General features: G+C 34.7%; 1 protein-coding gene across 1 annotated transcript in view; it reads right to left on the reverse strand.

Annotated features, from left to right (window-relative positions):
• Positions 1–4,843: 4,843 nt before the first annotated feature.
• LOC136031519 (filamin-A-like) overlaps positions 4,844–18,051 on the reverse strand; it is a gene marked incomplete in the record, with an annotated part of 349,909 nt that continues 336,701 nt past the window's right edge. The window contains 5 exon segments of the mRNA XM_065711189.1: positions 4,844–5,948; positions 8,947–9,153; positions 11,432–11,647; positions 13,172–13,400; positions 14,634–14,827. Of these exon segments, the coding sequence (XP_065567261.1) occupies positions 5,761–5,948; positions 8,947–9,153; positions 11,432–11,647; positions 13,172–13,400; positions 14,634–14,827 (1,034 nt within the window).

Below are 18,051 nucleotides of genomic sequence, written 5' to 3' on the forward strand. Positions count from 1 at the left end.
TCTTGACAGTCAAGTATGAGCCCTTAGAGTTTTAGCAGAAATTCTTAAAAATCAAGATAGCTGCACTATCTATAACCCTATTATACTGCTAGTTGGGATGTAGATGCGTCTAACCGTTTGATCCCTACTTAGGAAAAAATGTTTAAAATGAAAAAAATTCAAGAATCTCTGTTTTGAACTTAACAGAGTGACCAAGGCTGCTGGATTTGGAATAGATTTTTTTTTAGGAAAAAGGCAGCTTATACAGGATGATTTCAGAGCACACGTTTAGGTGCTACCTATTGAAAAGGGGTTGAGAGTGGGCCAGACATGACAGCTGAGAGTTAACTCGAACATTTTATGTTTGTTTGAACTAGCCCTGTCTCTAAAAGGTTGATGTTTAGGGTAAAAATGGGCAGATGAATCCTAGACAATATCTGCTCTTTGATCGTTCTCATTTTACTTAGAATAATTAATTTTAAAATCTAATACAAGTGTCACCAAGAGTGAGAAAAGAAAGATCAAAAGTAAAATTATATGTTAAAACCTACAAAAAAATATTACGTCATTTTTTTTTAGCTCTGGAAGCTTCTAACATTTTTAGGTAACTTTTCACCACACATGTCTGGACTGCACTTACAGGGAGATGCGTCACTAGCTCTACGAGTGGTTCCTCAAATTCATTTACATCGGAATCTGAAGCTAAAGACCTAGAAAATCAGGAAACATGTTTGAAAAACCGCCTGTAAAGTAAAAAGCATGGAAAATTGGAAAGATATATAAGAACGCATAAAGGGAAAAAAGCATATAAATGTGAGGTAGGTGATAAGACCTTTTCTCATATGCAAGATTTGAACGTACATCAAAGAGTCCACACAGGTGAGCTGCCGTTAAATGTTCTGTATGTGAGAAAAGATTTTTGCTTAGGAGCAGTTTGAACAATCATCAAAGACTGCCTACAGGTGAGAAACTGCTGAAATGTGATGTATGTGATAAAACGTTTTCTCGAGATCAAGATTGAAACAACCATCGAAGAGTGCATACAGGTGAGAAGCCGGTTAAATGTTTTGCATGTGCGAAACTGTTTTTCGCAAAAGAGCAGTTTCAATGCACATCAAAAACTACATACAGGGGAAAAAATGTGATGTATGTGACAGAACCTTTTCTCTACCAGCAAATCTGAGCCCACATCAAAGAGTACATACAGATGAAATGCCTTTTAAATATTCTGTACGTGAAAAGGATTTTCTGCAAATGGGCGGTTTGAATACATATCAAAGAGTGCATACTGGTGAGAAGCCGTTAAATGTTCTACATTTGCAGAGTTTTTCGCAAAAAAAGCAGTTTTAACGCACATCAAACACTGCATACTGGTAATATACTGTTTAAATGTGATGTATGTGACAAGACCTTTTCTCAACCAGCAAATTTGAACACACATCAAAGAGTGCATACAGGTGAGAAACCGTTTAGGTATGATCTATGTTAGAAATGCTTTTCTCACTCGGACAGTTTGGGGATGCACCAAAGACTGCACACAGGTTAGAAAAATCTTAATGTTGTCTGTGTAAGAAAAACTTTTCTCATTTGACGTATTTTAGAGCCAAAATTTAGTTTTGTATGTGGTTTGAAAGAAACCTCTCTTGACTGTCTATTATTGCCACCAAGACCAAAAAGAATCAAAGATTTCTGCATCAAATCGGCTTATAAACTTAATTATTTGCTTGTGAAAGTTGTATAAAGAGGACGTTAATGTGGAAAAAAATTGACGCAAACTTTTTTATTTGGGTTTATTACGTCAGGTTTGTGGATATTCAGAATCCCTTAAAGTATATCTTGATTTAAGAGCCCCCTCCCCAGCATTTCAAGGAATTATTGAAAACTTGCCGATTTTATTGGACTTTTCAAATGACATTGATCGCCATTGTGAATCAACTCTTGGTGTGCAATATTTTAGGAACTTTACGAGATCAGAGATATTATATATACAACCTGGGGCTATATACAGACATTTGGGGAGAAGAAACGATAAAATTAATTCGGAAGTTCAACAGAATAAATTATGTTCGTCCACAGTTTTAATTCTGCTGTCACGAAAATTCTGTTTAAGTGTAGCTCTTAATTTTTCTTCGAAAATCTCAAGATTTATCCCTCCGGACAAAATTTGTATTTATTGATTTCACATCAGGTTTGGCCAGATTGAGACAGGAGGGCTTTTCTGACAGTCGTTTGCCTTGAGCAGCTCTCTTTACTCGACCACTGTCATCACAACAGCTTCCAGTAATTTGATCTTGGTTGGCACACTTTTCTTCCAAAAGCATTCCAACTAAAAAAAAGCATCCGGGCCTTGGCTATTCTACTTTTAATATTTACCCTCCACCATCCGATCACTCTGAATCTTAAAAAAGTAACTAGAGCTTCTGATTACCAATCCAACGAACCCCTTCCAAACTTTATTCTTCCTCCAGGGTATAACTTACAGCCCTTGCCCTGAGGGCTGTGGGGTTGACATCCTCAAAGACATAATTCCCGGATCTTTCAATACACTGAACAAAATGGATATCTCAAAAATTTTGATTGGATTTTTGTGGAAATTGTGGGCGTAGGAGGGGGCCTAGTTACCCTCCAATCATTTTCGAATATCGAAAAGGGCACTATCCCTTTCAATTACAAATTTAATAAGCCCCTTTCGAAGCTTCTACGACAACTCCTTCGATACAAAGTGCCCTTGTCTATGACAAAAAAGAAAAAAATACACTGTGCCCTCATCGTTCTTTACTTAGGCAGCGCAATTGTACTGCGTATGATTCTAGTCCTTTGCAAATTACTTTTACTATTACCGTTTAAACCGAATACCCAGTCGTGAAGATAATTGCTATCAGCAGTAAATCTTCCAGTCAATCCTAGACGATGTCAGCCTCCCCCCCCCACTGCTGATTGTTTTGGTCAAGTGGGCTAACTCCTTCCTATTATCAATACTAGCAAATTCTGTAGACTAAAACTTTAGATTTAATTTTTTTTTCAAGAAACTGAACGTATTGAAGAATTAATCAGATTAACACATAGTTTGTCCAGAGGGCACAGGGTTCACATTTGTGGCAAGATAAAAAATTTACCAGGACAGATTTGTTAGCTCCTGGAATCTTAGCTACGGTATTCGCAAGGCTCAACTTTTTGAAAACCGAAAACTGCACTAGCAATAATAGCTGATCCCTCCGAGGGCCTACAACGAGAGTAACGACGGTCGTTTCGTGGATAAAAAGATCTTTTCTCCGCCTGAACCTTAAGCTACCAATAATGCTCCAACGTTAAAGTTCTTTTTGAGGCACACAGCGTCACATTTGCTGCAGATTTCAACGATATGTGATTAGATTTTTTAGCATTGTGCCCGTAAACGATCGACCAAAGATTGCGACATGTTTCATGACGAAGCTGGTACTTTCCTATTTTTCTTGAGAGACAATGGTTTTTAGGGCGTCTTTGACCGCCAGAGTTCATACTATAGCTCAGGTACACGCTCCTATCATCAGGGTATAGCGCATATTTCATGACTATGGTTCACTTTTTACCAAATTTCTGCTTCAGCCTCTAAATTCAACAGCTGAGTTGAGGATACAAACATATCATGAACCTCAAGTGTTTCCACAAGGAGACAAGAAGACGACATTATGTTATCAGTGAAGATCCTTATACTTTCAAGCAGTTACAAAGTATGTACATGAAGTGGTTCCACTATTTATTCAGACAAATGTGAAAAGCACCACAATATATGCTAGATTATAAATCATACAGAGTAAAAATCATATTCACCAAATTTACCTCTCAGTGAAATAAAAAAGAAGCCTTAAAATATACTTTTGATACTTAAGGTTCCCCTCCAATTTCACACGAGAATCCATTGACCTCCAGACTTTTAACTGGTTCGCAACTATGCAATATTCTAAATCTTAGTTGCTCTTGGATAAATGGTGTGAAATAACGGTTTCTTTTGTTTAGAAACACATATAAGTTTAGGGAGAAATGGCATATCTCTGGTCAGTATGGCCCCTCAGACTGGGACGCAACAGAAAAATGTTATCAATAATTCTAATTCAATTTGCATTTTGACTCTATAATTGTTGCTTTGCGGAACATATAAAAAAATATCGTCACTTTTTTGGGACAAAACCTCTTCTGTTATGGGACGAACCAAGGACCATGGTAACCAAAAATCAAAAACGCAGTTTAAAAGAAAAATGGCAAGTGAGTGAAAAAGGGCCATCTATAGCTGATTCAGGAATCGTAACCACTATTTAAATTAGTGTTAATAGCGAAATGTTATTTTGAAAACAAATCTAAAGAATTTGAAAAAATAGCCCCGGAATTCTCGTGGCTGAAAACCTTCAGTCCCCTGGCTTGAGCTACAAGGGAAATTTCTTTTTTACATGTGTAGCACTGATGTGTCTTTTTTCTTTTTCTCTACTGCCATTGGGGTACTGAAAATTCATAGAGAGATGTTTAAGGGCTAATTTTAAAGAAAATTGTTACATTTCTTGCTGTTGAAATTAACAAAACATAATGTTAAAAAATAAATCGCTTTTTGACCAAAAAACCTGCATTTTCGTATGCAAGATGAGTGACGTCATAATCATAGGCTATAATTATAAGTGATGTTATAGTAGAACTGTCTGATGACGTGGGTTGCAATGACGCAGTATCAATAGAATTACCCAAAATGGCACTATATCTTCAGATTTTGTTTAGACAACGTCTGTTTCCGGTAACCTTGGACCTAAGGTTCGATATAATCCCCCGAGCATTCGTCTGTTTCACCTTAAATCAAACTCACTATAGAGAAAACAAAATCTCCGTACACCTAAAGCGGTTTATTTAAGCAATTTCTTTATTGAAAACAGTAATAGATGCAAACAGGCTTTAATGCATAGGTTAGTTTAAATAAATTAGGAATCCTACAGCCTACAGAAAGCAGTTACAATGAAACTAAAAGCAGGTTGGACAAGAATTCATAGGCACTCTCTTATAATTCACTGGTTACCATGTATGTAATACTTCGATTTATAGCATACAGAAAAAAATGATTGACACAAACTTCCAAGAAACATGGGCTTTCTAACATAAAGCAAAGGCAAAAGTTTATCTGAATAGATTATAAGACATAAACTTGAGATTTGAAAACTAGCGTACACAACAAATAAACTCGTTTTGCCACAATGAGACAGCAACATAGGTCAACTTTCTACAGGGGATCGAAAAATCACCCATTTGAAAAACATACAAAATAAGATACTGAAACTTATGTCAAAATACATGTTGCCAAGTTGACATTAATACCAAGTAACATATAGTTATTATATATTATTTTTATTGCAAACATCCATCCCAAAGTGGCATTACGTCTATTTTTTATATTGATTCATATAATTTGAAAAGATTTGTCTTATATAATTTTTGAAAAAAGAACGAAAAAATAAATTCACTGGCAGTCAAAAGACAAAAAACCGAAACAACATAAATTAACTTCTCAAAATCAACACTAATAAACAGAAAAAAAAATCTAGCTCCGTTAAATATCTACTTGAAAACTCAGACATTAGATGGCAAAATTTACGAAGCGTCCTGTCACCCACACAAAGCTTAGAAAACATACAACTCTTACTACCTATTCTACTTTTTATCTCGGCTTCCTTCATCTTCAACAAACTAACAGTAACTTATCACATTTGAGTCACTATCGGCTGATAGTATTGTTGAAGTTAATAAATTATTGAAGAAAAGAAACGCTTAAAACACTTCGGCTCTGAAAGGGGAGCCAGGAACATGGTCTTCTCCCCATTTGAGAACAATGATATACTCGCCTCTATCCCGAGCAACATAATTAACGTTGTAGTTATTTCTTCCGATGTGTTTGATGAAAACTTCTTCGCAAGGACCTTTGGGACCATAGACACTACAGAATAGCATGTTATTTCCTAGAATTTTATAGAAATTAAATATATAATTGTTGTGACAAGACATGCATTTCATAAATATTATAATTAAGAGATAATTGTGTTTTTACAACTATGTGTAAACAAACAACCTGGACATATTATAGACGACTAAATGTTCATTCCCAAGTTTTATCTTACAATTAAAATATTCACGCAAGTGCTTCTTACATCAATATTCTAAGAAACAAAAATGCGTCAATTCAACTCAACAGTTGTGATAAAAATTTTTGCAAACCAATGAACACAGAAGAAATTTCCATTTACCACTTCCCAAAGGAGATGACTAGAATTGACTTCTCGAAGAAGATTATTATTTCTAATTTGCAATTCCTCAGTCTTCCACAAAGCATAAACATATTTGACTTTGTTGAATGTGTAAACTCAACAACACAAAAAAAAAGAAAATTAACTAATAGCGTATTTTTGTTGCAACCACACATTCTGAAAAAAAAAGAAGGTATATTGAATCAATATATTTCAATGAAAGAAAGACCTATTAACATGAGTATCAACCGTTCCTCAAAGGTCGTCTAGAGGCATATTTTCTTCATTAGGACCTGTCCGCGCCTTCTAAATCTGCCAAAATTCTATGCAGAGTAGAAAAAGTCTAGAAAGCAATGCCTCGTAAAAATACCTCCCACCTCTCAGGAGAGGGATCTCGAGGACCTAGCTATGAATGTAGTCTTTGAAAACAATGTTTGGGGTTCGTGACAAGCTTGTTTGCAGCACATATGAAAGCTATTAATTTAGTTGAAGGTTAATGTTGTCAAAAATTTCTACTAGGATTTGAGAAGCTCGAATAACTGAGTGATTTGAGGTCCTATCATGACGCTAATTCCAGCCGTTCTCGATCGTATGTAATGAAGATTGAAACCTAAAGAAAAGCCTATTTGTTTTTCTCTCCATTCCTTACTTTTTTATCTATAGCTACTCAATTTACTATTTACACCAAAGATTCCATTCTGCCTGTGCATGAAAGTAACAAATTCCAAATTCAAGTTTAATAAAAAGTCTTTTTATAATTTTTCAATAGTTTGCTATGTATGCTGCTTACCAAACAGTGGAAACGCTTTAAACAGGGCCACAACTGCCAAACCAAAATATTCCGACTGAAATTTCAGCATCTTGTCACAGAATCTTAAGAATTGACAACCCTGTTCTGTAGCTTTTATCCGTCATTTTCAATCGGTATCACTCCCTCTGTCCCTTTCTCTCCTATTAAAGCTCATACTGTAACTCTTTGAAGCTCCCACACTCCTACTCCCTGTCTCTTCAACTCTTCCATAATAATAGAAAAAGGACTATCTTTTCTTTTTCTCCCTTGTTTGTATCTTTTATTTTTGATTGCAACAGTTCAACAATCTTAAAAAGTTAGAAAGTGCTCTTTTGACTCACAATCTTAAGGTATAATTCCATTTCATATTCAAGATAAACCATGTTATCTCTATTTATTTATTTTATTAAAAAGTTAAGTTAAAGGATTTGTGAAGGGGGCCACTCAGGAGTAGAGTAGGATGCATTTCATTGTGCTGGTGATTACTATTTGATTTTCACGTCGTTTCAGACAGGTTTAAACAACAACATTTGGTCTAAGGTCTAGGTTCAACCAAAAGCTTTGAAAGGTTCTAATCTTGCATAGAAACACACAACTTAGGGATGCGAGCTAGAATCGTAACGAATTAAAGGTCAAACAGATGGTCCTTTGGCCTCTCTTTGAACGCCACATGATGGCTTCAATGACAGGAGACCTTCACTACATAAATACAAACAACACATAGAACAGTAGAGAATTTTTGTTCGCACGACAATGGATGTTTAACCTTAAATAAATATTTCAAACCTATATCCAAGGGCCATCCACATAAAAACACTTGAGTCCTGGTTAAACTTCCCAAATGAGAGCTACATTTTCCAAGGTATGCTACGCTTTCTTAAACTGTTTAGTGCTAAATGGTTTTTGCTTACTTTTTTTTTTACTGATTTTTCACTCACATTTCTTCTTTTTGAAACTTGTGCGTGCTACTACCAAAAACTGCAAAACAGCTTATGGAACTATTCTTTCATTAAAACTGAATTCCAAATTTTTCGTAACACATATATGGTTGTCTAAGTTTCTAACCAATTTAAGGCCTAGCGGAAGTCCAAGCATTTTACTCTCTAGTCAATTCTTTTTCAGAGGCAGCAACTCGGTCAAAGACAAAGTTATCAGTTTTCTTCGTCGCTTCAACTAAAAAAACATGAGAAGGTTGAACTTAAGAGGTTTCTCACTCTTAATTACGATTAGGCGCAGGTTATCCTTAACAATTCTTCTTGTAATTATTTATACAATGTAATTTTTTTAATGCATATTCATTAGCCGGCAGTTTGGTGTCTGTACGCTAGTTATTCTCCAGACTCTGTTTAAACCGGTTACAACTAACTAATATTTCACTGAATCGTTCAAGAACAATCCGGGTGATTAGTCCCTTGGTCTAATTTATGCATTCTCACACGCTCCGATTACAGCTGCATCTAGTCTTTTGAGGGGAATTTTTGACTTCGGAACACAAATATGTAAAGTATTTGAAGGGACTGTAGCCAGCAAGTATATATTATAGAAATAAGTTTCTGATTGTTGAATGGAATATTTTTTGCTCTATTTTTTGATACCCCACAACAACAGTTTCAAGTTTAGAATGCAAACCTGAAAGAAGTTTTATAATTATTTCGGAATTATAAAAAAAATAATTGTCGGCTTTAAGATTATATTAGGTCAAAATATTCACCAGATTTTTTTCTATCTGTTAAACTAAAACCGCCAAAATCACTAATCCAGGAACGTCAGACAAACTCCCAATGTTTAAGATGTGAGGTATAGGAAGATTCCTTGAGAGCCCGTTCTGCCTTAAACAACCAGATTTAAATTTTGAACCCCAACTTCATCGCTAACTTGCCTTTACAATATCAATAACATCAAAGAAGTAAGCTGGTATATTACCTGCTTCAGCACCTTGAACGGAAAATGTATTCTGCTTATTCAGATAGGCCTTCTTCAATCCCATGCCTTTGCAAGCCACTTTAGAAGCATCGGATTTGAAAACAGGCAATATACTCTTGGGGGCCGCTTGACCCTTGGCATACTTTTTCACAGTTTCAACTACGACGCTTGAAGTCTCTTGAACTCCAGGTTCGGCGAGTTTATCTCCTGTAACAGAGTAAAGAATTTCAAAAGTTGTATTTATTTTCTCAACGTTTCTTCAATCATTTATTCATTTCTGTCTTATTGCTTTTCGTTCTTTCTTTTTTATTTTTATTTCTATTTTTTTTCTCATTTGAATCCGAATATCGGTTGCACTAATTCGAAAGGCGTTAAGGCACAAGACATAAATTTACTAGAGATGAATAAACCTAACAAATTCTTTTCGGGTTTGTTTTAGTTTTATCAACAAATAATTTTTTACCCAAAGAAAATTTTATGGGCATCAAAGATAGAAATCAAACAGAACAGCAGAAGATTTACAGGTATCAAAGATAAGCGTTGGACAGAAACATAGAAGATTTCCAGTAGGCCACCCTGAATAGACACAGGATTTAAAGGAAAAAACCAAAGATATAGCAAAAATTTTGAAATCAAAAGATAATTTTCTACCCATTTCTCTGCATAAGAAAAGCAGATGAATTTTGAAGATTTTCAAAGTTAAGTGTGTAAGAAAAGGTTCGTAAAGTAATATTAGGAGGACTTAGTCACTTAGACAAGATGAACATAGTGAAGATCCTATCCCTTGGCAGCTTGCCAGATATGAAGGCCAACAAATACCTGTATATCTTACAACTACCTGGATAAAGCTACAGGTACCTGTATGCCCAATGGGCCTGAAACCAACACAGCTGAGTAAATCAACTTCCTACCACGAAATTTCAATTTTCCTTTAAATCCTTTCTTTTGACCTCTTCAAACCATATTTGGAGATGACCTGCTTATCGTTTAACCCCAGGTAAATGGTGAAGATGCACAATCTTTGACAATCGGTGATCTTTTATCAGTACCAGATGCACATTGGCCCCAGATGAGCCTATCGATTTGGCCCCAGATGGTGAAGATGCACAATCTTTGACAATCGGTTATCTTTCATCAACAAGATATGGCCTAGCTTTAGTGGTTTTTTCTTAGACTAGACACAGCGGGTAGAACCGAACTAAATTTTTCGTGCAGGCTACGCTTTTGATAAAAGGTCAGTTAAACGACTACTTGAAATTATTCTTAGACAATTCTTCTTGAAAATATTTAACACATCTTCCAAAACCTTTGGCTTCCAAAATTATAAACTTAGTGAGTAGATCTATTTCTCTATTCTTCCAAAAAAATTTCAACTGAGAAAAAAGCACACTGCCTTGGCTATTGTACACGATACGTCTTCACCATCTTTACTAATAATACTATCCAGGGAAGTGAAGCGATACACTTGAGTAATTTTCTCGTCATCTTAAGGCGTCTTTTCACCATCATTTATTTCTAGCCTAAGCAACTTAGTCTTTAAAAAATTAATTTTTAAACCTATTCTTAAGCCCAGGACTTCAGATACTCTAAATTCTTTCCTTTTGTAACATTTTTATCAAGGACTGTCAAATCATCCGCACAATCTACGTCTAGGATGATTTTAACTTTTCATACCAGGTTATAACTTCATAAAGCACTCGACGGGGGTAACAATGACGCACTTCTCGTGTCGCTCTTCACAGCAATAGACACAATTACGAAAAATTCTAGCTACAAACCAGCCGCTGTTCGTCCTGCCCAGTACCTGACCACAAGGAAGAGCATTTTGTGGAGTACCGATACAGAGATTGGAAGAAGTGAAGACAGTGATTGCTGCAAAAATAATGTAAGAGAGCCCTGGACATATGAAGCGCCACCCTTGGCGCAAGATCGTTGAAGGGAGCAAAATACTCAGGGAACAGATCCTTAAAGAGAGATTCGAGATGGGAGAAATAAGTTAATTTGGTAGTACTGATTCTGAGGGTCTAGTGCCGCTTGCCAAAAATGGATGGCAGTTGGTGGTGAACACTCCCCTTATTTTTCATGAGACGAGTTCTACCTGCTCAACCCGGTCTGAAGCTGACGGGTGGGGTTCTCAGAATGAGAGGAAATTATGGCGGAAAACTTTATACTACCAAGGAAGGCATGTCAACAAAGGAATAAAAATAGGCTAGCTCTTTCTTAAAATATCAAACTGGGAGGAAAGATTAACCCAGCGGCTATTGTAGCCCAGATGGGGGTGGGAGATGGACATAGGGGATGGAGGTACTGGCTCTTTGTGGTCTGACCCTCAACTTTGTGAGTAAGTCCATGAGAATAATATAATGCTTGACACTGGAACCTAAAGAAATCTTCCCCTCCCCCTTTTTCAAGTTTGCTCCTTAGAGGCACAAAGCATAAAATTTAGCCTTCATCAGGGTAAAATAGATCAGCATCCAAAACCTACCTGTACATATGACTTTGAATGGCGATAGAGGAATATGAACTCCGTTATATTTGATACTAATATAATACTCTCCAGGCAACAATGGTGTGTAGCGTACTTTGTACCCTTCGTCTACTTCTGAACAGTTGACTGAAACCTTGCTAGGTCCATCGATTGTCACAGCCAGCGTCCCTGTTCCTGTTCCAGTTGTGTCAATAATAAATTCAGATTTGTGACCTGAAATTCAACGAAATGAACAACAATTAGAAATAAATAAATGTTGAAATGAGGCTTACAAAAAGTGTCTTAAACCTATAGGTTTTAAGACTATAGGTCTTTAACCTATAGTCTTATAGTCTTATATTAAACCTATAGGTTTATAGGTCTTTAACCTATAGGTTTAAGAGGTGTATTTTGCTAAATCATGATTTATACATTTTTAATTAGTTCAAAAAGGTACTTATAAATTTAGAAAAAGAAAGCCATGATGTGTCTTAAAATCTTGCTGAGATCATAGAAATCTTATTTTCTAATTACAGATAAAAAGGAGTATAGTACCAACAACCCAGAAGGCGACAGTGAAATTTTTGTCCCTCTCTTAAGGAAACATTAAAATATAAAATTCCCTACTTCACTCACTTCAAGAAATTCTATCCAGGTTCCTTTCCGTTTGTTGGGTTTTCTGAGTGTCTTCAAGAAACAATAAGAACTTTATATTTACCATTTTCCCTCCACCTACATGATACTATCTTTACCAGTTACGTAACTCAATATTCCCCCGATCACTCAACATACTACTTGTTATCGATTAGGAATGCCAATTCCTTGGACCAGAACAGAGAAGCTAGAATAGGGGCCATAATGGAGAAGCCATGGATTGGGTCTCCTTCTGAGGAAGAGAGCTGAGATTAAATCACCACTACATATTCCGAATCGGTCAACTCTTTACTCTCTGTATTTAAATCACCCTGCCTCTAGCAACATCACACTACCTATAACTCTATCACCATCATTCGATGATTCTACATATAACCACCTACTGGTTATGACTACTCACTCTATGCTTAAGCTAAAAAAAATGTCAAAAGCCACTTCAGAGGAGCCAGATTCTCAATCGCATGACACAAGTTCTTCCTATGTCAGGTCCAAATATGTCCTGACTACTACCACTTCCATAATTAGTCTTAAATATTTAAATATTCAACTAGCAGGAAAAAAAAGTTTGATGCATGCAGAGCACTTACAAAAAAAAATATTTGGAACAAGTCAAAAATAAAGAATGAAATAAATAGAAATTTTCTATCAATAATCTACTACAAATTCAAATTATTTTTAACAAACTATATGACAGTAAGACAGGCAGAGCCTAATAAAATTTTCTTGGCCATGACGATTCGAATCGCCTACTTTTTGTTTTGGTCTGAAACTATTTTTAGGGGTTATAGGCTATTTTACAATGTAAAACTAACGGAGATAATGGCTACTATTCCAAAAACAGGTACTAATTACAATTTTTACTCGCTAGCCAGTTTTTTCTTAAACACATTTTTTTATTATTTTGGATTACTATGGGCCGTGGTTCGTTCTCTAATAGGTTTTAGCTACAGCTGCAACCATAATTAATCTGCAAGAAAATGCAAAAGAAGGAGCATCAACTCAATTTTGAAAGTTGTGAGTTCAGAAACAGGTTTAGCTATGAAATGCTAGTCGAACACGGATTTTAACAGCGTAACGTAGGATAAAAAATAAGTATCTTCTTACCTGAGACTGCTTTAGAGATACCATCCCCTTTAACTTTAATAGCCGCAGGGTCACAATCTTCCTCGCCAACTTTTAGTTTGAAGGGTGATCCTGGGATATGGATGCCATTAAACTTTACATGAATGTAATGAATGCCATTCTCATGAGGCAGAAATCGAACTGAGTAGGTTTCGTCTTCAACAATAGGCGAAATAAAGCAGTCATCTTCAGTGCCAGTTGGTGAAACAACCTAAAAATCGCGGATAAATATAACAAACTATCATAAAAAGCAATTCCGATAATAAAAAGTATTTCAGTACCAAGGACAATGACAATAAAATACGATTTCTAAAATTGGTTAAGCAGATACTTAAACAACTATGTATATCTTCAAATTTGGAAAAACCGGGAATCTTTTTTTTTAACGAACAAGACCTTCTAGTGCATTTATAAAATTGTTAGTAATAGAGGGCCCCAAACTCAAAAACAAATGGATGAAAAACCGGCAAATGACAAGTTAAAACAACAAAACAAAAAAAACAAACAAAAGCATTGAAAAGTCGTAACTTTTTTACGCGATTCAACCTGGCTATATTGACAACATGTGGTACTTTGCTAATAATTTTGAAACAACCAAAGGAAAAATCATATAAGATCACAATTTTCAAGTGAAAGTTTACCTAAATGGTTCCAGGGGGGATGGAGGTTAAGATGTAATTTTTTCATATCCTTAGTACTTAAAAAAATAATTTTTCCCTGACAGCAGGGGTTCAGAATCTTTAAGTATTTTGTATGTTTGTCGATATTTAGGTTTTTTTTTTTCAATTTTGTTTTATGACATACAAAATTTCCTCTTATTCTTTATTTATAATTTACACTTTAGAACTGACCTTGGCTGGGCTATTTCAGACGACGCTATAGGATACATTTTATCAGACTCAGGTCAGCATTCTTTTGATTTACCAGCAGTCTTATTGACTTGTACCGTATCTTCGAACCCTAGTCAAAAACTCTTTTTAGAAACGAATGTGTGTAACAAAACTCTTAAGATCGGAAACGTCTTTTTTTTAGTCAATATAGTCAATATAGCCAGCATTAGTTTCTCCTCTTTCCTGTAAAATTTATCTCTCGTTACATAAAGCTTTCTGAGTTACTGCAGCCAATCTGCATCATTCATTTTCAAATAATCTTATTTGTACCATTTATTTACGAGCAAAGAAGACTAAAAAATAATCTTAGATAAAGAAAATATAGAATTACAGGAAATAATAGAGAATTATAATAAACTTAAAATAGGGAATAATTAATAATTTATAGAAAAATCCGGTATTGTAATAAATTTATTCTTTATAATAATGTGCATATGCATGTACCGAATAATACCTATGTAAAATAATTTTTAGTCTTATGTATAAATTTTTGGCGACTATTCTCAATGGAAATTTCTCAGTAATTCAAAGAAGAACATGAGCTTGGAGCCTACCTTTGCATCAAATTCTCCTCGTGCTCCGCATTTCCTAACGATAAAGGCTTGAGGCTTTCCAGATTTTACACCTTGATCTGGAAACTGTCCAATTTCAACTTTATGAGCGTCTCCAGTTGCTGGGGTTATATAAACACGATAAGGCGAATCTGGGATATTCAGCTCATTAAATTTTATTCCAACTCGGTATTCACCTGGAAACGATGTCATAAAAAGTTATCTTGGCTTCAATCTAACAAAACGCAAATTAATAGCATGCTCGATTATATTAAGGATATTCAAGAAAAAAAGTAATCGTATCCAATTAATTAAAGTTCCTATTCATGCTAGAAATGATGTCAAAAGGGATTAACTCGTCTTCAGTCCAACAAGAACAAAATATTATGATACTAACTAATTTTTTATGTTAAGAAAAAGTTGACATTCAATTCAACTATTTTGATTTTCACCTGATGTACATCAAGAAATGATATCACAAGAAAAAGAAAACATAACAGTAAGAAACTCAATAAATTTGAATTGCATTTGATATTCATCTTGAAATGATGTCATTTTAACTAAACATGAAGTAAATTTGAATTAGAAAAAAAAAAATTACGTAGATAAAGTTAGTAGTCATAAAATAAAACTTTTTGCATAAAAGTTTCAGTTGATAAATATAAAAACTTAAATTATAGTACAAAGAACTTCAAAATATTTTTTTTTTAGCCCTTCCTGATGTCATCTTATGTCTATTCGTACCTGAAAACTAAGATTTTTTCAAGTTTTTCTTCTTTTTTTTTAATTATCAGGTTTTAAGAATTGTGACACATTTTTATCAGTGTTGTAGCGTTGAATCGTGTCGATATATAAGCAAAACTAACTTAACTAAATCTGAAAATACTGCCGTCCGAAAAAATTCGAACATTAACAATTCTGCTAATTCGTTAAGACAGATGCACTTTCGTTACAACCTAATTTGGCACCCTTTACTACCAAAACTGCAAATGGAGGTCTTCTCAATAAAAATTGAATCCCCGATTTATCTTAATTGATCAAAGACGAATACGAATTTTTACCTTTCCACTTAATTGATTCGAACATAACCAGATTTCATTTGCACTGTCCTCGTTTCTTTAAAAACATTCGTAAACTATAAATGGTCAAAAAAAAGATCAACGAAATAAAAATGTCAATTCGGCTTTAATGACATCTACAATAAAAAACTTCATTTCCTTTCAAACTGAATAAGAGTATTAAAAAAAAAAAAAAAAAAAATGATAGTCACAAAACGTTTTTTGACGGTCCCAACAAAAAGGGTTTGAATTTATATTTAGTTATTGAATTGTCTAATTGTCAATGGCTAATTTGCTAAAAAACTCTGTCAAATTTACTAATTGTTTTCACTCTCTCATAAAATATTGGCAACTTACTTATATTTTTGTATAGATGACAAATTTGGTAGTTACAGAAACGAAAACCAATCGCAAATTCAAGCAAATGTTTAAAATACAGATTTATAAAATACGTATTGCACAATAAAAAATAGTAGATAGTACGAGCTAAAGGATGTATCAAACAGTTCGTGGTAACGAACTGTAGTAAGGAGCGACCCGGCTCAATAGTAAACGAAACTCTAAAAAATGGAATTTCGATACTAAAAGATATATCAAAAGAATCGGATTTTTGTGCTGATTTTAAATATATTAGTTTCATCAAATTTTGTCTTTGTCATCAAAAGTTACGAGCCTGAGAAAATTTGCCTTATTTTGGAAAATAGGGGATAATACCCCCTAAAAGTCACAGGATCTTAACGAAAATCACACCATCGCATTCAGCGTATCATAGAACCCTACAGAAAAAAATTTCAAGGTCCAATCTACAAAATTGTGGGATTTCGAATTTTTTGCCAGAAGACAAATCACGGGTGCGTGTTTATTTGTTTGTTTGTTTGTTTTTTTTTCTAGGGGTCATCGTATCGACCAAGTGGTCCTAGAGTGTTTCAAGAGGGCTCATTCTAACGGAAATGAAAAGTTCTAGTGCCCTTTTTAAATGACCAAAAAAATTGGAGGGCACCTAAGCCCCCTCCCACGCTTATTTTTTTCCCGAAGTCAACGGATCAAAATTTTGAGATAGCCATTTTGTTCCGCATAGTCGAAAACCATAATAACTATGTCTTTGGGGATGACTTACCCCCCACAGTCCCTGGGGGAGGGGCTGCAAGTTACAAACTTTGACAAATGTTTACATACAGTAATGGTTACTGGGAAGTTCACTGACGTTATCAGGTTTTTTTTTGGTTTGGGTGTGAGGTTCAGGGGGGGGGGGCTATATGGGAGGATCTTTCCTTGGAGGAATATTTCATGGGGGAAGAGAAATTCAATGAAAAGGGCGCAGGATTTTCTAGCATTACTATTAAAAAAAAACATATGAAAATATAAACATGAAAAAGTTTTTTTTCAATTGAAAGTAAGGAGAAGCATTAAAACTTAAAACGAACAGATATTATTACGCATATGAGGGGTTCTATACTTTAGCATAAAGAGCGAGGTATTTAGGAGGAGATAAATACTTCGCTCTTTATGCTAAAAAAAATTTAAGTAATTTCAACTATTTATTTTACGGCCTTTCTGATTCAGGGGTCATTATTAAAGAATTGGGACAAAACAAGATTTAGTGTGAAGAGCGAAGTATTAACGAGGGGACCAACCCCCTCATATATATAATCAAAAATATAAGAATATAAAAGTTTGTTACGTAAATTAATTCTTAAGTTACGTATATTTTTTATTAATAAAAATGTTCGTTAAAAATTAAAAGATCTAGTTGCCTTTTTAAGTAACCGAAAAATTGGAGGGCAACTAGGCCTCCTTCCCCACCCCTTATTTCTCAAAATCGTCTGATCAAAACTAAGAGAAAGCCATTTAGCCAAAAAAAAATTCCTCCTCGACACCCCGCTCCTTGCGCTAAAGTTTGATTCTTTCTCGCAACTCTACTTTTTAAAACAATAAAAGCTTTAGCGTAAGGAACGGGGTGTCGAGGAGGAAAAGCCCCTTTCATATACGGAGTAACTTCTGTTCGTTTTAAGTTTTAATGTCGCTCCTTACTTTCATTTCAAAAAACTTGTTTTTTTATTTAATTTCTAATTAGGACCTAATAGTGACTTCAATACAAACTGATTTCTGTTTTTTTTTGTTTTTTTTTCTGATCGTTGAACAAACAAAGGTGTTACCGCTAACCTTTTCCTTCGAAAAAACTAGATTTTTTTCGATTGATTATTTTAGGATTGTTTAGACTATAAAAGTTAAGCACCAATGCTGAAATAAAAAAAAAGAAGAAATACATCGTCAAAATTTAGCAGTCGGAAGGAGCTAACTACTCTATAATCACAAATTCAAAAATTTAAAGACTTCATCTAATAGTTATCTTACGTTTCTTA

The sequence above is a fragment of the Artemia franciscana genome, chromosome 9 (assembly GCF_032884065.1).
Source record: "Artemia franciscana chromosome 9, ASM3288406v1, whole genome shotgun sequence".
Classification (NCBI taxonomy): Eukaryota; Metazoa; Arthropoda; class Branchiopoda; order Anostraca; family Artemiidae; genus Artemia; species Artemia franciscana.